Below are 21694 nucleotides of genomic sequence, written 5' to 3' on the forward strand. Positions count from 1 at the left end.
TTTTTTTTTTTTTGATCAATATAATTTGTGCTCTGAAAATTTAACTATAGTTCAAATGTGCCATGAAATGATAAAAAGGTTGAAAAGCATTTTTCTAGATCTCTCGAAAGCCCCTTAAGGGCAAACCTGTTACAGAAGCAAGATTTCCAAACAGTGTTCTACCCAGGGACTCAGAAGTGTGACTCAGATATGCAGGACGCTCACATCAGAGAGGACGATGCCATGGATCCCGTGGCTCCCGATCCCTTCTTTCTGCATAGGAACAGGCCATGGGAGCTGGGTGGGGCGGGGAAAAGGCCTGATTAAACCTGAAGCCTGTAGGAAGCATCGTCCGAGGACATGGCTCAGCCTGACTTTGGCCCTCCACCTTTTTGGTTTCTCTATTTTGACGCAAGCTAGAGATGAGGCAGAGCTGAACTGGCTGCAGTTTGAAATCAGGCAGAACTGAGTTTGAATCTTGTCTCTGTCACTTCATAACCGCATATTGTTGGGAAGGTAATGTTTCAGGGCCCCAGTTTCCTCATCTGTGAATGGGTGATTTCAGTGCCTAGCACAGGGCTGCCCTGGATCCTGGCTTGGTTAATATGGACACCTGCCCAGCTCTGCCCCCGTGTCAAATCCTGGATGCAAAGGTTTATCTGCTTATTGCAGTTCGTGTCTCTGGCTTCTTGCCAGCTGTTCAGATGTTCTGGTAAGAAGCCCCTAATATTATTCGTACCTGTCTTCCAGCCAAGAACCCAACTTGTCAGTTCTCTTTTGACCCTCTGCCCGTTGACGGTCCCTCGGGAGAAAGTGTTACCAGGTACCTTCCACCTGCTCCCAGGGATCTCTGTTCAATATCTGGAAGCCCACAGAACCCAGTGTGAGACACATACACCTCAGGTGACTTCAGTATGAATCTGGAGGTGTGCTCATCCATGATGTCCCCAAGGTCGGGGCTGTATGGCCCCAGCTACAGTAGAGGAGAATCATGCTCTGGCACTGTCATAGCTGACTCTCCTCGGCCCCAACTCTACTCATGGGCCTGAGAACCAGGGATATGAACCCTGAGTAGTGACCTCAACTGACACTGGCTGAGCTGATACACTATGAGTCAGCTCTATGCTGGGGACCTACCTACAGGAGCTATAGCTTGGTCTAATTTAGATATTTTGGCCTTGTGCATCCAAAAAAAACATTCGGTGAGGCAGCTAAGGAAACATGTCAAAACTACTTGATAGTGAGAGACTGGTACTTTTCTTTGGTATTAAAAGCAACTATTTCTTTGGACCTTTTCTAATTTAGACCAACTCTGCACGCGATGAGTGGTGTCTCTTTTTATGCAATCTTATGTCCTGAGCTTATATGGAGGAATTGTGCCTCCTAATCTTTAATATACACACAAATCACCCATGGATATTAGGATGTAGATTCTGCATTTTTTCCTTTTTTTTCTTTTTGACACAGGGCCTCACTATGTTGCCCAGGCTGGTCTCAAATCCTTGGCCTTCAGTGATCTTCCCATCTCTGCCTTTCTTTTTCTTTCTTTTTTTTGAGACAGAGCCTCAAGCTTTCCCCCTGGGTAGAGTGCCATGGCATCACAGCTCACAGCAGCCTCCAACTCCTGGGCTCAAGCGAGTCTCCTGCCTCAGCCTCCCAAGTAGCTGGGACCACAGGTACCTGCCACAATGCCCGGCTATTTTTCGGTTGCAGCCGTTGTTGTTTGGCAGGCCCGGGCTGGATTCGAACCTGCCACCTTAGGTGTATGTGGCTGGTGCCTTAGCCGCTTGAGCCACAGGTGCCGAGCCCCATCTCTGCCTTTCAAAGTGCTAGAATTATAGGCATGAACCACTGGGTCAGATGCTACATTTTTATTATAACAAGCCCCCATTCCAGTGGTGTAGATGCTGCTGGTCCTTGGGCCACCCTGAGTAGGATGGTAGTAGGAGATGTTATGGACAGTCCTTGACTTACGACAATGGTTCAACGTACGATTTTTTCTATTTTGTGATGGTGCAGAAGTATTCAGTAGAAACTGTGCTGGGAATTTTGATCTTTTCCTGGGCTAGCGGTATGTTGTGCATACTCTCTCCTGATGCTGGGCCAAACCCTGTCCTGTAAAGCCTGTTTGTTGCATACCTCCCGTAATGTGCCGAGTACCAGGCCAAACCCTGTCCTATAAAGCCTGTTTGTTGCATACCTCCCGTAATGTGCGGAGTACTGAACAGTTTAGAAGCAGCATGCTTAAGCAACAGTGGCCTCCGCTATGGGGCTATGTAGGTGTATTCACTGTATTTTCGACCTGACATTTCCAACTTATGGTAGGTTGGGACGTAACCCTAACCTTAGTCAAGACATTATGTAGGGAGGCACAGCCCTCGCCGGGTTCCTTCATGGTTTGACCAGCCCTGTGTTTGCAGACTTCCTGGGATATCTCCCTACAAGTCTGAATGGTGCTGCACAGGGCGGGGCTCTGAGACAGCACCTTTCCCAGGCTCCTTGAGGCCCTTTGGCTTGGACAGGAGGTGACCAAGAGGACCTTTCCCGTCATCTCTCACTTTCATCTTCTCCAGCTTTTTACCGCACTGTCTTGGGATTGTGGAAGCCGCCTGTTATGTTGGCGTGAACAATATGCGACTTCAGAGTAAATGAGGTTTACTCTCTTCTCCAGCCCTCGGCACTCCCCGACCTGGACCAGCTGTGGCCCGGCCAGCACCGTCCCTACCGAATTACACCGACAGTCCCAGGAGGCAACCTCAGGCCGTCTCTCTCTCTCAGCTGGTGGGAGGCAGGGCTCCCTCTACAAGCCCCTCGCATTGAAGGACTTCTTCTACCACTGGACCGGTGCACGAGGAGCAGGTGCCCAAACCTGGCTTGAATTTACTTTGTTCATCGCCGTCTTCCCCCACAGCTTCCAAGGGTGAGGGTGTGGCACGGGCTTCAGGATGTCCTACGTCACAGGAGGCAGCAGGGTGGGCAAGGGGAGGGCCAGCCACTCAGCACCCAACCAGAAATGTCTAAGTGGTAGATAAAGAATTCAGCAGTGGGACCATGCAAGTTTTATTTGCTGTTGAGGGATGGAGGGAAGAAGAAGGAAACCTCCTGGGTTCTAAGGTGGGGCGCATAGCACAGAGTGCTCAGGGTGGGCTAAGAGGTCGCCCCAGGCCAAGCCTGCCAGCTGGTGATAGCAGCAGCTCTGTAGGGGAATCTGGTCAGAAAAAAAAGCCAAGGGAAACAAAAAGTGTCTGCATTTAGTGTGAATTTCCTGTTTTAACATAGATTTTATTAGGGAGGAAAAATGGTCACTTCTATATCACTGGGCTGGCTGGGGCTTGGGCCCCGGGCCTCTAGGGCAGGGACAGTGGAGGTCCCCAGCTCCAGACAGGCCCCTGCTGCCTGCTTCCTCCCATGGGCAGCTGTCCCAACCTTGCTGCTGGTTTGGTTCCCAACCCTTACTTACCAGTCAGGGCTGACTAGGGGAGAGGGGCTCTTGGTCCCTCGGGCCACCTCTGGGGAAGAGGCAGATCCAGCTGTATGTCCTGAGGAGCCTGGCAGGCGGACCTTCCCGCAGGTGCTTGTGCGTGAGGAGAACAGGGGCAGCATCAGGGCAGTGCTAAGATGGACCGGGACTCAGAGGGGCCAAAATTGTTTTGGTGGTGGTTAAAAATCAAAACCTCAGCGGTCTTCTGTGGGTACAAATGCTCAGGCTTCCTCCTCACCAACCCCCAAGGTTGACAAGTGTCTGGAAGGTCCCACAGCTCAGTGGCAGCTCCGGCAGTGACCCATATCCTTCACCGTGTCTCCCTCTCATCTTCCTTTGCCTCTGGAAAGCTCGTGTATGGACATGCAGAAGGAGATCTGATCAAATGCCTTCACTCTCAGCCCGACACTCTGCCCAAATTGAAAACCAACAAAACTCCCTACTGGACAAACCCACAGGCCAGGTAGGAGTGTAGAATTAAAATGTCTTTAAATAGACCAATAACTTCTTGAGTCCATTTCATAAATGCTAAAGATCAAATATATCACCCCAAATCCAAAAAAATTAGCCTGATTTTAAGACACAGGAAAGGACTCAGGTTTCCCACCCCATGTCTGGGCTGGTGGCATGTGCCATCCACCTGATGTCCCCCTGAGCTTGGCAGGAGACTCAAAGTGGGTGGGGGGGGAGCTATTAGCCCATCTCTAGATAGTAGAGCCCTGCTTCGCAGGACTGTCCCCCTGCAGGACTGGCCAGGGAGCTGCGTGGGGTGGGTGGACAGCCAGGTGCTCACCAGAGGGAAGCAAGGTGACCAACTCCACAAGAGAAGGGGCTAGGGCGTTGTGTACTTAGGGCAGTCACTCTTGAACATTCTGTGCTTCCCAATTTGCTTTATTAATAGTTGGTACCCCAAGTATTAGTTGATCTAACTTTCGATCAGCTGAAGAGACCAGATGAATCATGCCCCTGACCCCCTCCAAAAATCATCATCTTACAACGGATTCCAGTCAAGGAAATTTGTTAGCAAAATATTTAGAACAAATAAAACAGTTAAAAAGAAGTCAGTTAAACCAAAGGTTCTGAATAAGTCAAGTATTCTGTTTGGGCCTCCCCAGTTGCTGCTTGAATCTCTGCACCCTACAGGCCTATCGAGACCTCAACTTCTAAGCTAAGGGAAGCTGTCTATACCTGGCTCCATTTCCCCTTCTCTGGCTGCTATGAGAAGCTCCGAATGTGTGACCTCTGTGTGCAATCTGGGGTGGTGGACAGATCAGCAGTGGAAGGCCAAGGTGACTGGGGGGACGTGTGTCTACACATACAGGTACACATAAAAGAGTTTAGTTTTCTTTTTATATGGTTGTGGGCTCTCTTTGGTCAAGGGAATCCAGCTATTATCTCTCGCAGCTCTGAGATGGCCTGGTGACATGCTTACTGCAAGTCGTCCCAGTGAGTCAGGGTAAGTCATAATTAAAATCCTGCACTGACAGCCTCGGGTACACAGGAATGGTGAGAGCCACTGCCACCTCAGCTCAAGCTGAGTGTAAACCCTAGTTTGTCTCAGTGGGCGAACGCCAAACACCAATCATGCATCTTATTCCTATTCTGGATTTTTATAAAACATTTTATATATAGATACACACAGCACAGGAAACGTGCTCAGTATGCACTCTAACATAGAGCACAGGGACGCCGCCACCGAGCGCCAGCCCCGCCATCTCCACAGTGGGGAAAGTGCCAAGGTTAAATACACACACGCCTCACGGCGGCAGGAAGGGGCAGGGCGCCGCGCTCCATGCCTTTCCACGTGACTCATCCAACACTGAGAACTCATCTTGTCTGTCCCCTTGGTGGTGACAGAAACAGTACCATTTTCTAAGGGCAGAGAATGTCCAACGATCTGGCATGGAGACAGTGATTCTTATCCAGAGAGCATCTGGAAAGAACTGCCAAACCTCAGCCTGGCTGGTGACCCCAGGCTGAGTCTGCTCTGTCGGGGGTGGGCTTGGCTTTGGGGGTGGGCTAGGGCTGCTGCCGCATCTTGCAAACCCACACGCCCCCAGGGAAAGTGCACTTCCAATGGCTGATACAAAAATAGATTGGCACAACTCTTGGACACGATGAGGGCATCTCTGCAAAGCTTTTTCCCAACTTCTGTAGCTTCTCACCCGATGTCTGTGCAAGCCGTTGCACTCTGAGCTGGAACAGGTCTGGAGAGAAGACTCTGGACCACGTTCGAAAGGTCTGTGTGCGCCTGGGAGAAAGATCAGGGTGGGGCGGCTAAGAGTTCTCGCTAGTGGGAAGGGCCCCTGCTGCTTGCCCCCATCTCCTCGTCCCTTGTTCTGCACGGGACACAGCTCAAGGCTTCTCTTGGCTAGCCACACTGAAGATTCCAGGACTTGTTTCTCCACAGAAACATGTTGAGAAGGACAGTTTGGTATTTTGAGTTCTATTTTTTGCATTTCCAGTGGTACGTGTTGCTCCACCAAGCTGGGAGGAAACGGTCCTTGGGCCACCGCGGGGCTGGTGCTAGGAGCTCTGCATCAGGCGTCTGTAGTGGGGCATGACCTCGTGCTCTGGCAAATGCAGGGCAAACTCCAAGGCCACTAACACCGGGAATTCAAAGGCAATCAGTTCTCGCCTGTTCAGCCGGAACTTCTCTTCCAGTTTCTGCAACAAAAAGAAAACCCAGTGCATGTTAGTGTTTGAAATTAAAGTCCTAGGCTTTCTCCAAGTGCAACTTCTCTGTCCATCAGCTGGTGTGTGCTTCTGGGGACACCCACGGGCGGCAGTCTGCACTTCCTGCCCTCAGTCCTGGTGGGGGAGGAATTAATCAAATCCCTCCCCAGGGCCGGCAGCCTCACGTAGTCACGTGACTTCGTTTGATCTTCTCAATAGCCAGGCACAGTGGCTCATGCCTATAACCCCAGCACTCTGGGAGGCTGAGGTGGGAGGATTGCTTGATCTCAGGAGTTAGAGACCAGCCTGAACAAGAGTGAGACCTTATGTCTACTAAATATAGAAAAACTAGCTGGGTGTTACAGAGGATTAGGGTGTTGTGGTGAGCGCCTGTAGTCTCAGCTACTTAGGCAGCTATAAGCAGGAGGATCTCTTAAACCAAGGAGTTTGAGGTTGCTGTGAGCTGTGATGCCACCACCGCACCCTACCAAGGGCAATGGAGTGAGACTGTCTCAAAAAACAAAATCCATAACCTTACAAGGGTGATGCTATATTATCTATATTTACAGATGAGAAAACAGGCTCCAGCAGGTCAAAGAACATGTCCAGGGTCGTGTGGGCAGTAAAGTACAGCTCTTAGAATCAAACCACACTGGGACTCAAACTTCATCTGCTCAAACTGTCAATCAGGCTGAGAGTGTGGGTGGGCTAAAAATAGGAGGAACATCTACAACAGGGACCCGCGTGTGCTCAGGAGGTGAGCTGATGGTGCGCAGTTTGGTTCATTCACTTCCCACACACAAGGACCTGAGTTCTGGGGAGGTCACCCGCTTTTAGACTGTCACATGGCTAATCAGGACTGATGCCCAGTGGCACCCTCATTTTGGCTGCAACACATTCTGTTTTGGCTTAAGACAGAAACCTCACCGATGAAGTTAGCTGTTGATTACATTCTGGCTATAACTGGGACGTGACTTACTTCAGGCTCATCACTCCTGCAAATGGTTCATCAAACCACGACTGTTACATTCTGCATCAGTACCACCAGCTTGTGCGGTGTGGCATGTTACTCAACTGTGATCAAATGTGCATAATATTTACAATTTTTATTAATATCTGTTATATTTAAAAATTTACTAGTTCCACAAACCTATATCTAAGCCTATCAATTAGCTCAGACACAGTCTCCTATGACCACCTCCATTAATATCTATTACATCTAAAGATTTACTAGTTCCACAAACCTATATCTAAGCCTATCAATTAGCTCAGACACAGTCTCCTATGACCACCTCCATGTTCATGGATTTACTGTACAAGCTCGATGACTCTGTACTGATTCTTAAGATTAGTAAAGCACTGACCTATGGAATGAATAATCTTTCAGCTGGGGAATGCCCACCGCAGTGCCCCCTCTTGACTGTCTATGCCACTGGGGATGGCTGGACAGTGAGACATACGGGGCATTATATTAACCATGTCTATTTTCTGTATTTTGATTATAAATATTAACGAAAATTATAAAATGGGCTCAGCTCCCGTAGCTCAGTGGTTAGGGTGCCAGCCACATACACCACGGCTGGTGGGTTTGAAGCCGGCCCAAGTCTACTAAAAACAATGACAACTACAATAAAAACAAAAGTAGTCAGGCATAGTGGGGGGCACCTGTAGTCCCAGCTACTTGGGAGACCAAGGCAAGAGAATCATTTAAGTCCAAAAGTTTGAGGTTGCTGTGAGCTGTGATAGCACTCTACTGAGGGTGACATAGTGAGACTCTATCTCAGAAAAAGAAATGATCTGGGGTTTTTGCTGACCTCAGAGGGCTGCTCCTCCCAAGTTAGCCAAATCCTCTATAGAGACCCCTTCCAGGGTGCTTTTCAAATGCAAATCAACCAATCCAGAGCTCACACCCCACCACTTCCCCTATGGCTCTCAAGCTCTGGGTCTCTATCCTGCCTTATCACCCCAGGGCAGGGACCAGACAATCAGGGGCAGCCCCTGTGCCCTGGAGCCCACTAAAATTATCCCAACTAGCCAATCCTAAGCCTGGGTTCTGCCTTTCCTGCTCCTCTCTGTGGAAACCACAACAAAGGCTGGTGCACAGCTGCTTCTTTCACTCTCCTGACCAAGCCCAGTACCTCCCATGTGGTTCCTACAGCACAGCATGGCATGGCCCTGTTAGAGACTGAATGTTCCTGTCCCCTCAGAGTTCTTATGTCCTTGGCAAAATCCTCAATGTGATGGTATTAGGAGGTGGGGCCTTGGGAGTGACAGGTTTAGGTCAGGGCCTGTGCCTGTAGTTCTCATCATGGAATTAGTGTCTTTGTTAAAGAAACCAGGGAGTCTTGCTCTGTGCCCCACCCTCTCCAAAACTAAGCCAAGATCAGGAAGACATATTCAGGCCAGTAAGAGCATCCTTGCCAGGAACAGAAGTGACCAGTACCCTGACTTTGGACTTCTCAGCCTATGAGAAATACATTTCGGTTGTTTAACTTGCCAACTCTATGGTAATTTTTTAGTTTTTGGTTGTTTTTGAGATAGGGTCTCACTGTGTTGCTCCAGCTAGAGTGCAGTGGTGTCATCACAGCTCACTGTAACTTCAGATTCTTGGGCTCAAGAGATGCTCCTACTTCAGCCTCCCTAGTATCTAGAACTACAAAGCATGTGCCACCAGGTCTAGCTAAGTTTGGTATTTTTTTATAGAGATGGGGTTTGCTGTATTGAGTCTTGAACTCCTAGGGTCAAGCAATCCTCCTGGCTTGGTCTCCTAAAGTGCTAGGTTTATAGGTGTGAGCCACTGTGCCTGGCCAGTCTATGGTATTTTGTTATGGCAGCAACAGCTAAGACATCCCTTCTCCTGGGAACTCCAACTAGTTTTTCAATAATTGTCTCCTGACCTGTTGCATTAATGTACCTTAAATTTTCTATTAAGATACTTAATTTTAGGCTCAGCGCCTGTAGCTCAGCGGCTCGGGTGCCAGCCACATATACTGCAGCTGGTGGATTCGAATATAGCCGGGGCCTGCCAAACAACAATGACAACTACAACCAAAAAATAGCTGGGCATTGTGGTGGGCGCCTGTAGTCCCAGCTACTTAGGAGACTAAGGCAAGAGAACTGCTGAAGCCCAAGAGTTTGAGGTTGTTGTGAGCTGTGACACCATCGCACTCTTCCAAGGGTGACAAAATGAGACGGTCTCTCTCTCAAAAAAAAAAAAAAGATAGTAAATTTTCAAATAGGCATTCATGTATCTATCCAAGGGACTGATGTGTCCTAGCTTTGGTGGATCTCTCCTTTAAAGTAAAAGAGATCCCAGCCTGCAAACCCACGCCTTTCCCTAAAGAGGAGCCCACTGAGGCAGCAGGAAGCCAGAGGCTTATTGAACCAACACATTTAACAATGGAGGCTCTGGGGGGCACACTCCTCATAAGATCCCTTGTGGTTATAGGGGCTTCTACGCCTGTGAGAGCTGTTTTACCCCTCATGGTGTCTGAAAATGGATTTCCATGGTCAGACCCAAAGCTGGGGATCTTTGGTCTTGTCAGAGTGTGTTGTTCTTTTGTTCTAAGCCAGCCTGAGATGGGTGCCTGATGTCCACTGTGGGAAGGTCAGCTTTACCGCCCCAATCTCCGCTGCCCTCTGAGCGTTAGAATCCTTCTAGGCACGGTTAACAGTCAGAGTCTGACCCTGGACCGGAGTGTCTGGATGGTGTGTTCCCCGGGTCATCAGGACACAAGCCACTTACATCAATCAGATGCTTGACTTCATGTTTTTTGAGGTCGCTTCCAATTTTGGCTGCCAGCAGCACGCAGGCCCCAGCACAAAGCTTCCGGTTCTGCTTGTTGAGCTTCCCCTTGAGGGCAAGCTTCTCGAAGTAGACGAAGGCCATGGCCACCGTGGGCTCCTCAAGGCCACAGTCCTCCTGAGCCAGCTTCCGCATCTCTCGTTTCAAACTAGAGGGAGACAAGCAGGAGGGGAGAGTCTTGTTACAACTTAAGAGTTGCAGGGGACCCTAAAGAAAAAGACGACTCTCTCTCAAAAGCATTTCCTCTTCCTCGTTCCCAGGGTGGGCTGGGCTTACGTTCTCAGATGTGTGAGTGTTACTGTGTGTGTGCGGGGGGAGGGGGCAAATTATATAGCTGGGGCTCTGGATGCTTCTCTGTTAGTCAAGTTGTACCGACCAACCGTGTCATTTTATTTTTATTCTCTCCCCAGACCCAGCAGTGTCACTGCTTCCAGGATAACAATAGGCAAGGATAGCAGCCTAGGTGGGGAGAGTGACCAGCCAGGACTCAAACGACCATGACACTGGACACAGGAGGACGCCACTGAACACAGAAGATGTCCCAAGGTCTCCTTCAAGACCCAGAGTGAAGTTGTCCAACATAACAGACAACATCTGGAAATCACAGTCATTCCAGAGAGATGATCATACGACATAGACACAAATGAGGCACTTGGCCTGAGCCCTGCCAAATACTGTCACTTCACTACCCAGGGCAGAAAGGTGCTAGGCTGCGAGCACAAGTTAAAGCAGTGTCCTTAGGAATGCTGCCAAGCAAAGAGACAAAGTGTGGGTGCTTATTTTTTCTACCACCACACACACATGTGCACTCCATGTCTGACAGTTTCACTGACCCTTTGGCCGGCAGGTGCACATCTTCACATAGTCAGTTTGTTCAGCTATAGGGAAATCTAGGCCTGGCTTTGATTGGGCTGCTTTGGTGATGGTAAAGACAGGGTTTGGCTGACTGACACCTCTGGGCGCACAACTAAGGACAGAGTTACCTCACAGCCTGGGATATCAGCCCTTTTCTCTCCTTGGCCTGCGTTTGAGAAAGCAGAGACCTGAACGTTTATCCTCTGAGTTTTCCAGGATGGAAATCTTAGAGAACCAGCGAGCTGCAGATGGCATGAAGTGATTCTTTCACTAAGGACACTCTCCCCAGATTTGTGTCAATGGGGTGTCCAGGGCTTGGCCTTCCATCCTGCTTCCCTTGGCCCTCCCACCACACTGTGACACCTGTCCACCAGCATCAATCAAGGAGTCCCTCTGTGCTGAAGCGACAGTGCTTCAGTTACTGGAACAAACGAGGGAACCATCAGCAAGTCCTACATATAACGTGTGCTGTAAGAGGAGCTCGAAGGGAAAGTTCAGGGGGGTAGTGACTCCTGTACCTCCGGATTTTGCTGAGTGTTAACTTAATGTGGGGAAACTTCTCCTTGAAGGTCTCGTTCATGTCTTTCTTGAGATCCGAGGGCTTCACATAGTCAATCACTGTGGTCTGCAACAGAGAGGCCACACCCGTCACTCTTTAAAATAAGGGTCATAGATAACATTATGTGTCAGTTACAGCCCCAAACCATCAAGCAATGGGAAAATCAGATTCAAGCACAAAGAGAGTCCTGCTGGATCCTGAAGGGAACAGTGGCTGCCTGGGGGCACGGAGAAAAACCATCAGCAGCATGGGGAGGTGTTTACAAAAACTGTGGGTGCCTGATGTGTGTGTGGGTGTCCCTGTCCCAATTCCTGTGTCTCAGACTGTTGTTCACATGGAGGGTTAAGGGCATGGGTGGGATTTGGACTTGCACAAATCTGGGTTCAATCCACAATGGACCATTCACTAGTTCACCTGGCTTTGAGAGACTTATCTAATCTTATCTTTTGTTTTTGTAAAACAAAAACAATAATAGTACCCACTTAACAAGGCCACTCTGAGAACTATGTGAAGGGCTCTGTGTGGTGCTGGGAACAGCACATGGTGAGTGCTCACTAATGCATTAATGTACATGGTTATGATTTAATAAAAAGTTGGGCTTTTAAAAATATTATTTATTAGAGATAGTCTCTGTTACCTGGGTAGAGTGCTATGGAATCAGCTCACAGCAACCTCAAACTCTTGGGCTCAAGTGATCCTCTTGCCTCAGCCTCCCAAGTAGCTGGGACTACAGGTACCTACCATGACACTTGGCTAATTTTTTCTATTTTTAGGAGAGACGGGGTTTTCTCTCTCTTGCTCAGGCTGGTCTTGAACTCCTAAGCTCAGGTGATCCACTCACCTCAGCCTCCTCAAGTGCTAGGATTAAAGGCATGAGCTACCATGCCCAGCCTTTTATTTTTTAAACTGTGGTAAAATATATTTCCTCTCAAAAGCATTTTCTCTTTACAGAAAATTTACCTTTTTATAAATTAAAAACAATTCTTTATTTTTAGAGCTGGGGTGGTCTCCTATGTTGCCCAGTCTAGGGTGCAGTGGCCACTCACAGGCACAATCATTGCTCCTGGGCTTAAGAGATCCTCCTGCCTCAGCCTCCTGGGCAGCTGGGACTACAGGTGCACACACCATGCCCAGCTCTGAAAATTTAAAAATCTATTTCAATCATTTTTAGGAGTACAGTTTAGCATCATTAAGGAAATTCACCACCATCCACCCACAGAATATCTGTCTTCCCAAACTGAAACTCTGTTCCCATCAAACAATTCCCCATTCCCTCCCCCAGCTCTTGGCAACCAACACTCCACTTTCTGTCTCCTACGTGAAAGCACGTTTTTGTCTTTTCATTACAGGCTTATTTCATGTATCATGATGTCTTCAAGGTTCATCCATGTTGTAGCATGGGTCAGAATTTCCTTTCTTTTTAGGGTTGAATAACATTCCCTGCGTGTACGTAGATAATGGTAGCTCTTATTAACGATCCCTTGAAACTTCAATTTCTTCCTCCTCATTTCCTGTTCTTTCCATCCTTAAAGTCTGGCTCCTTGGAGCCCCTTCTGAATATCTTGGTCTCCCTTTCTCTCAGTGGCCTGCACTGGTACCTCTGAATTAAACAGTCTTTTGCTGGGTTTCATTCCTCCTCAAGAGAATGCTTGCCAAGGCTGGTGTCTTCTGGCTGACTACGGGCAACAATGAAAGTTCAGAAAGAACGCTACAGATTCGGACATGAAGGTCCATTCCCAGTGATGGTCCACTGCCAGCAAAACACATCAAAGATCTCCTGAATGGTTCTAACAAGACTCAGTGGTTTTCCCTGAACACCTCTTATTTACAGGACACACAGTTACAGCAGACACATGGAAGCCTCTGGTGTCAGTTAAAGAGCAGACAGCAAGCACATCCCAATTCAAACTGACCTTATCGTACCTTCTCTGCCTCCCTGGTGAGCAAAGGCAAACTGGCCGTGTTAGTTCAATTCCACCAAGCTTGTCTGGAGTTTTATAACGCTTGGCTGGGAAAGGACTCCACTGGAGTCTTCCTCAGATATGTGGTCTCTCTGGTCCCACTGGGAAGGTCTCCCTGCATTGGCCCTGGACGTGCCCATTGTGGTATCTACTGGTGACATGCCTTGCGTGGAGCACGGATGTGACAGTCATGTGGGCCCACAGTATCAGGACACAGAGCCCAGGTGCGTGGGGGAAGCTCTCACTGCTGAGGTCCACCATGTGGTAGTCCTCACTTTGTTTCCCTTTCTAGCTTTAAGAGCGTAGCTCTTGGGGAGCGTTGTAGCTCAGTGGGCAGGGCACTGGCCACATACATGGAGGCTGGTGGGTTCAAAACTGGCCCAGGCCAGCTAAAACAACAATGACAACTGCAACAAAAAAAATGGCTGGGGATTGTGGCAGGCACCTGTAGTCCCAGCTACTTGGGAGGCTGAGGCAAGAGAAACACTTAAACCTAAGAGTTTGAGGTTGCTGTGAGCTGTGATGCCACGGCACTCTACCTAGGGTGACAGCTTGAGACTCTGTCTCAAAAAAAAAAAAAGAGCGACTCGATTTCATCTCCAACAAATGTCTCCTCTGGTTGAACAGGATCGGCTGGGCCTACCTGACAACTGTCCTGTTTCCTCAATACCCAAGCACTCCCCTACTCAGGCACCCTAAGCTCCAGAGACAAGTCCCTTCTGCTCATGTCTTGGACAAAATCGAGGACCATGTTAAAAAGCTGTCCGCCTTTACTGGGGGCCTGAAGCCCTGTGAGCCCTGAGCAAGGGTACCCTGTTGCTTGATCATCATTTGCACTTTCAAACTGGGCTCCACTGAGGTGCTAGGGTTGGATGGGGTGAGCCTGAACCCCTCCCTGCCAGCTCCGTTTTGTTCCATCTTACATGTAGACGCATGCAGCATTTCTGTTGGAAGAAGTCTCCAAATACATCCCACCACCCTGATTTACAGATGGGGAAAGAGAGGCTCAGTAAGGTAACAAGCTCGGCCTGGGCCAGTGAGCTGTGGGCAGGGCTATCCCAGCTGCTTCCAGCTCGTCCCACATACTCCCTTCCTGCTTTGGTTTCCTTCGGGCTCAGTGAGCAGTGGAGAGTAGCTTCCCACCCGAGGGCTGGCATGGTGGTTGGGTCACAAGGAGAAGTCACTCAACTTCCCCAGGCCTCATCCTCCTCCTACCTCATAGGGTAGCTTCCTAGATTAACTTGAAGATCAAAGAGAGAACAGAGCGTACCTAAAGGACACTGAAAATTCCATCAAGAGCATAAAGCAGGAGACAGCAGCAGGTCTGGGCCACGCTCTGGCCCCACTGAGTCACGGTCCCTGTGGGTGGGGCCCTGGTGTTGGCACCACGGTGTTTCCCAGGCGACTTCTATGCGCTGACGTCCAAGGACACGCGCAATCAGGATTCTCCCAGTTCAGCCTGTAGTGCCACTTCTGTGGGCTCACACCCCCCACTCACCTGCACGGCACACTAAGGTTTGAATATCCCAGCTCCTCCTGGGACACCCCACCGTGTGAGAGGCAGGAAAGCTAACACCTTTGCAGCTATGATTCCAAATGCAATTCAGCTCTGGTAGGAGGAGGCAACTGGAGCAAGGGCTGGAGGCCTCCAGTCTGGTCACTAGCTTCTGGGTATCCATTTTGTGGGTGTGGCCTATAGCAAGGCAACATGGACCTGGGGCGGGCAGCCAGCCCCCCACGGCATGATGGGAGCTGCAGCCCCCAGTCAGAAACCAGAGTCCCCGTCCCAGAAGAGGTGAGGCAGCAGCCTCCTTGGTGGCTTGGGGATCCTGACTTCAGCTGTTCCTTCAGCCTCTCCAAGGATTCTAACAAGGTATTTACAGTTCCCAGATTACAAATGAGACAGGTTCTATAAGTTGAATTTGTAGGTAAGTTGGAACAGGTACTTTTACCTATTGCCTGTAATAGCCTCCATTCATAAGTGCGAGATATAGATCAGTCAAATATTTGTGACTTGGGGAATGCCTGTAGTACCTGCCCTGTGATGAATCCCTTATTTTAAGACTGTCATGCTATGTTGCCCAAGCTGGCCTTGACCTCCTAGGTTCAACAGATCCTCCTGCCTCGGCTTCCTGAGTCTCTAGCACCACTGCGCCCAGCTCCCCTTTCCTGCTACACCAGCTGGAGTAGACGTCACTGTAATCCCCCACATGTGCCATGTGCACTGTACTGCTGTGGATGGCGAGGGAAGAGCTTCTGATCCCCCTAAAGGTACCCATGCTGTCAGTCCACCAGAGCGGCAGGTCCTGCCCCGAGCCCCTCCTCTGCACCTCCTGACCAGTCTGAGAAGACCCAAGCGAGCCAACAACCCAGCTCAGGCTCAGAGGGCGCAAGGATGGGGAGGCCCAACACCAGCCGGGCCTTGTAAAAGATACTGTCTTTACAAGCAGCCTTGTCCTAGCTGACGGGGTAGAGCTCGACCTCCCTTTCCTGACAGAGGACAGGAAACGTGTATTTATTTCAGGCTGGACCTGAGAGGGGAGTGAAGGGTGGGCTCTAGAGGTGATGGTGTGAGACCCCCAGCCCCCTGCAAGTGCTGCCAGGATGGCAGAGCCCTCAATTTGTTTTCTAGGTAACAGAGTCTTCTGCCTCCCAGGTGTGCTGCCTGCAGGTACAAGTGGCACCCTCACATCCTTCTGTGTGGCATCCCCAGCTGCAGGGCTATGTCCCTGTGCTGCTCCCAGCACAGAGTAGGTGGCCCAGCATGAACCTGACCTGCCACTTACTCAGCTACCTGGTCTATGTCCAACCACACTGGGGTCTTCCCAGAGACAGCTGTTGTGTGACCAGAATTGCAACTCTGTCCTCACTGGGCTGGTCCTGTTTGCATGGTCCTGTTTCCTGACTGCCACATGGCAGGCAGCCCACTGGCCTCCCTGAGCTCAAGGGGGTGTGGCAGAGGGAGGAAGAAGTCTAGAGAAGGGGCCCCAGGAGAAGGGCTGGGATGCACATAGGTCAGCTGGGACAAGCTTCCCAGGTGGTGGCTGCACTGGGAGATCCAAGGGCATCTGGGGAAAGAGACTATGAACTTGGACTGTGCAGACTTCTCTTCCCACACCAGGCAGGTGCCTGGTAACAGTCACTCTAGTTTCCTATCACTGTTGGGGTGAGGCAGTTTCGCTTTTGGGTCAATGAAGCGCCCTCCGAGACTCAGGAAGGGAGAGAATCATAAATGCTGCTGCCAATCTGAGCTCCTGAGGCCAGGGCGGCACGTGGAAGAGTGACCATGTCAGTTCCCTGTGGCTGCTGTTAATAAACCACCACAGACCAGGTAGCTTAAGCAACAGATCTGTCGTCACACAGCCCTGGAGACCTGTCGCTTCTTCCTAGGTTCTGGGAGGCCCGGGTGCTCCTGGACTGGAGCACCACCTCCCCCGGCCTCATGTGGCGCTCTGTGTCCTCACATTGGATGAGGCCCCAGCCTACTCCAGGATGGCCACATCTCAGCTCACTTACCTCTGCAGTGACTCTGCTTCCAGCTCAGGTCATATTCTGAAGATCTAGGGGGTTTGAGACTTTAATACCTCTTTTCTGGGGACACGGTTGTGTACACAGTATACAGCAGTGCTGTGTGGGCTTGCTGCATGCTAACCCCAGCCTTCCTCCCCACCTGTGAACCACAGGCCCCAGCTCTGCCCTACAGAACAGGCCTTGACTTTGGCCCCAGGGAGGACAGCAAGGGTTTCTTCTTTCCTGGCTCCCTGGGTTTAAATTCCTGCTCTGCCCTGAAGCATCTGAGCAGTCTACTGCAGACTTCTCAAGCACTCTGTGCCTCTGTTTCCTCCTCTGGCTTCCCCAACCCCCACTTGAGGTTGACAGCTACAGGTACCTGATCTGAGACAGCTCCATGTCCTACTCATACTTGGCTGCACAGGATACACAGCTGGGACAGCTGAGAGGTGACTCCCAATGTGATAGTCTGCTCCCAGGCCCTTGCTCAGAAGGGCACACACGCTGCATCTTGAGGCCACTGCTCCACACTGTCCTCCATGGGGCAGACTCTGGGGACTGGATGGATCATCCTGAGCCTAGGGACAACCCCTACAGGCAGGTTCCAAGGGGGTGATAGTCCTTGATGTCCTCTAGGCTCCTCATCCCTCAGAGGTACACTCTCTGGAACGTGTTGCAGGCATGATTCCTTGGAATGTCCTGTCTGTCTTAAAATCTAATGACTCTTAGAGGCTGGACCTTTGAGACCCCCTGAGCAATGAAGGCAGTGCTAGGAGACCAAGCTGTAAGCACGGGGTGACAACCGTCCCCTCCACTGCTCATTCTTTCTGGCTTGGGAGAGAATAAATTAAAGCTGACATCAATGCTTTGTTTCAGCTCACCCACTAGTCTAATTGGGTGGGCTATAAAAACTCACAATGCCCAGGCTTTGCCAGAGCATGTTACTGTAAATCAAAGTGCTAATTAAATAGGCTGTGGCTCCTTCTTGGTCTAGGACCATCTGAATGACCACTGTTTTCATGGCCACCTAATTCCAGGTCATGGGGTTCAGAGGGCCGGGCCATGTGATGGACGGGAGGCTCCAGCCCTGCGACGCCTGTGTTTCTGCAGAAATGATCATTCCACTTTGGGGGTGTGAGGTCACTTACATGCGCTTTCCTGCAGCTGCATGGCTGTGTGTGCACAGCTGAATGAAGGGGAGAGGGGAAGTTCAGCTGGAAAGAGGAGACCACCCAAGACACAGAGTGTCCAGAGGGATGCAGTTCAGAAAGGAGCCCTGTCTGGCTGCCCCACTGGAGACGGGAAGCAGAGTTAGGAAGGCCTGACATGGGGCGGACATCAGCAAGCCCTTCTTGGTAACAGGAAAAGATAAGCCCACAAAACTTATCTGGAGAAAAGTCTATCACATCTACCTCAGAGACACTGGGACACCCTTTGTATTTTATAAAAACAAAGGCTTGACCCGAGAGAGAGGGGCCTCCATGGAATTGAATGTGGGCCCCACCCTGGCCCACGGCACAGGTACAATGCTGTGAAGGCCTCTCAGACAGGGACCGGGTGATCCAGGAGGGGATGAGGGTGGGGGTGGGTAAGCCCCATAACGATCTTCATTTCCTACTCTCCTGCCTCCCCAATCTCCCTACGAATCCCTATGAGTGGCTCTGAACAGATGCGAGCTTGCTGTGGACTCTTACCACTCTCCTCTGACCTGTGCGCAGGAATATTCCAAGGGGACTGGGTTCCAGCCCAGCCCTAGCGATACCTGCATGCGAGGAGCTAGCTGTGAGACCAGAGTCAGCTGTTCAATCTCTCCAAGTCTTGGCTGAAAGCCACGACTATGCAAAGAAGGGACACAGCCAATGATCCGGACAGCCCTTTCCAGCGCCCGCAGCCGCTGGTAAACCAGGGCTCTTCTGCGCTGGGAGCTCAGCTGGGCACTAGAAAGATGCTCCCGCTTGTTAAGGTAATTAAGCAGCACAGCGGCCCTTGACTAAAGCTATCTAACCACCAACAGATGGGCATTTCAGCTGTTCTATGCATTTAATCCTTTCCCTAAGAGGAAAGTAAATCACGAGGAAACTATGGAAATGAGGGGGCAGCCTAGGCAGCCCGCCGCTGCATTTGCTGCTATTTCTACCCATCGAATTCCAAATATATAATCCTGGATTGACGCTCCCTTCCCTTTAGGGGAGTGATTCTCTGGTTTCCCTCACTGGAACAAAGTGGTTTGCAAGTCCAGAAATACGTGCAAAGTTTCCTCTGCTTCAGGTTTACCCTTCCATGGGGATCTATCAGGTGGTGCAAAGCACGTTCAGCCTCAGATATTTATCTGGTGCTGTAGGACTTCTGGAGCAGTGTCTCTACCCACTTGAGATGACACCGGGCAAATGTGGTGCCAGGTTCACATGCACCAGAGAGTACGTGGATACACTTTTAAATGAAAGCTTCTTATACAGTGGCCACAGAGCATGAGCTGCTAAACCTTACACGGACTGTCACTTTCAAGTTCGTGAAATGATTATCACAAATCCAAGACCAATACATGGGAAGAGAGCAGATGCTGCCAACACTCCGGGTAAAACGTCGAGGTCATATTTCATTTTGTATTATTTTTATAAGCAAAAAATGATTTATTTATTGCAGTTTTTGGCCAGGGCTGGGTTTGAACCTGCCACCTTCGGCATATGGGGCCAGTGCCCTACTCCTTTGAGCCACAGGCGCTGCCCGCAAAAAATGATTTAAAAAAATACTATATGTTACAACATGGACAAACCTTGAAAATGTTACACTAAGTTTAAAAATCCAGACACAAAAGATCATAGATTGTAAGAGTCCACTGACACCCAGACTGGCATATCCATAAAGACAGAAAGCAGGTTGCCCAGGGCTTAGGCAGCACAGGGTTAAGGGCAATGGCTGGGGGCTTCTTTGGGGGATGACGATGTTCTAAAATTGACTGTGGCAATGGCCGCATAACCTTGTGAATATACTGAAAACCACGAACTGTAAAAGAAGCCTGAAGAAGGTCAACTGTATGGTATGTGAGTTACATCTAATCCGGCTATAAGGAAAAAAAAAATCCATGCCAAAAACAACCTTCCCTCCCCTCAACCAGCACAGACATTGAAGGCATTTGATTTTAATACTTAACGCTCGAAGCTGGCAGGACTCAAAGACCTCGCCCCTTAGCTACTGTCCAGGCCTGTGCACTTGAGGGAGCCCTTTAAGTCTCAGGATGGCTCAGATCGCGATTCTGTAATGCTGTTTCTTAAAGAGGGCCCCTCCCTGAATCCAATACGCCTGGGCAGCCTGACACCTGAGGGCTCTGGAAGGGGCCTTGCGAGGGAGGGGCTGGGGCTTAATCTGCTTCAGCCTCCCAGCAACCCACCCTGCAGACAGGTAAGCCATCGAGGCAACTTTTAATGAGGGAACACACACATACTCACACACTTTTATTGGGTCAATTATTTCCCACTGCTCAGCATCTCACAGTGTACTGCAAAGTTCTAAGATATATTCCTACAGCACGGGGGAGATTTGCAGCTGGAGGGAGGGCTTTCTCTGAGCACTTAGATTTTCAGTAAATAAAAGAATGGACACTTTATCATGGATATCAAACCAAGAGATTTTGAGATTTATACTCCTGTAGCTATCACAGGTTTTCTTTCTGATATCAAAGCAGGGTAAGAGGGATTTCCTCCTCAAAAAGAAAAAGGATCCAGAAACCCATTCACGTAATGTTAATTTTGTTGGCATTGCCTCAGCTTTCTCACTTTCTCTCCCTAATTGCTTTCCACACTCATAAGGGGGGGGGGCACCCCAAACTCACTACCCACCTGAGCTGCTGGGTTCTCATGATAAATAACCACTCTCTCGAGAAACTTTAATTATGTGCCAACCAGGCAAAGAGCCGGAAGCATCCGCCCTCCCTCCCGGCACTGCGACACACCTTCATTAAGCTAATGGCCTACAAGAACCTGCACGCAGCCAACTTTCATGTTCTGTGGTCACATTCTAGAAACCGAAGACCAAACCACAGGGCGGATGCAATTTGGTTTGCACGCCTGCCTTAGGATTTTCTTTTTTTTAAATTCAAAATCTCACCATTACCCCTTCCGTGGGTAATAGGAGGAGTGACTTATGTGGATCAAAGTTAAAAAATACAAGTATGGATGTAAGGCAAGTTTGAAAAGGGTGCCCCATGCACTTTGTAAGTGACAGGCTTCCCCTGCGGAACTCGCCAACTTCAAGGCATGTCCTACCTGTGGCAATGAGTGGCCTTTTTATATTATACTTAGAACAAATGATAAAGAAAATACATACTGAAATGTATCCTGGCTGTTTAATATCACCTACGCTGTGACCCAGAAATCCTGCCCCTAGGTATTAACTGATGAGAAATGCAAATGAGAACACTCATAGCAGCACTTTTTTTTTTTTTTTTTTTAGAGACAGAGTCTCACTTTGTCACTGTTGGTAGAGTGCCGTGGCGTCACAGCTCACAGCAGCCTCCAACTCCTGGGCTTAGGTGATTCTCTTGCCTCAGCCTCCCGAGTAGCTGGGACAACAACGCCCAGCTATTTTTTGTTGCAGTTTGGCCGGGGCCGGGTTTGAACCTGCCACCCTCGGTATATGGGGCCGGCACCCTACTCATTGAGCCATAGGCACCGCCCTGCAGCAGTATTCTTAATATCCCTACACTGGAAACATCCCAAATGTCTATCCACAGGAGAAAGGTAAACTGTAGTGTATCCTACACCATAACACAGCAATTAAGAAAAAACCCAGGCTCGGCGCCTGTGGCTCAAGCGGCTAAGGCGCCAGCCACATACACCTAAGGTGGCAGGTTCGAATCCCCAGCCCGGGCC

General features: G+C 49.8%; 1 protein-coding gene across 1 annotated transcript in view; it reads right to left on the bottom strand.

Moving 5' to 3' along the window:
* Positions 1–4342: 4342 nt before the first annotated feature.
* The window catches only part of CABLES1 (Cdk5 and Abl enzyme substrate 1), a 102033-nt gene continuing 84681 nt past the window's right edge, over positions 4343–21694 (bottom strand). Inside the window, exons 8-10 of the mRNA XM_023510249.1 lie at positions 11315–11421; positions 9882–10089; positions 4343–6127 (exon numbers count right to left, since the gene is read on the bottom strand). Coding sequence (XP_023366017.1) covers positions 5987–6127; positions 9882–10089; positions 11315–11421 — 456 coding nt within the window. The 3' untranslated portion in view covers positions 4343–5986. The remainder of the gene's footprint in view (positions 6128–9881; positions 10090–11314; positions 11422–21694) is intronic.

Source organism: Otolemur garnettii, unplaced genomic scaffold (assembly GCF_000181295.1).
Source record: "Otolemur garnettii isolate 467f Iridium unplaced genomic scaffold, OtoGar3 scaffold00012, whole genome shotgun sequence".
Lineage (NCBI taxonomy): Eukaryota > Metazoa > Chordata > Mammalia > Primates > Galagidae > Otolemur > Otolemur garnettii.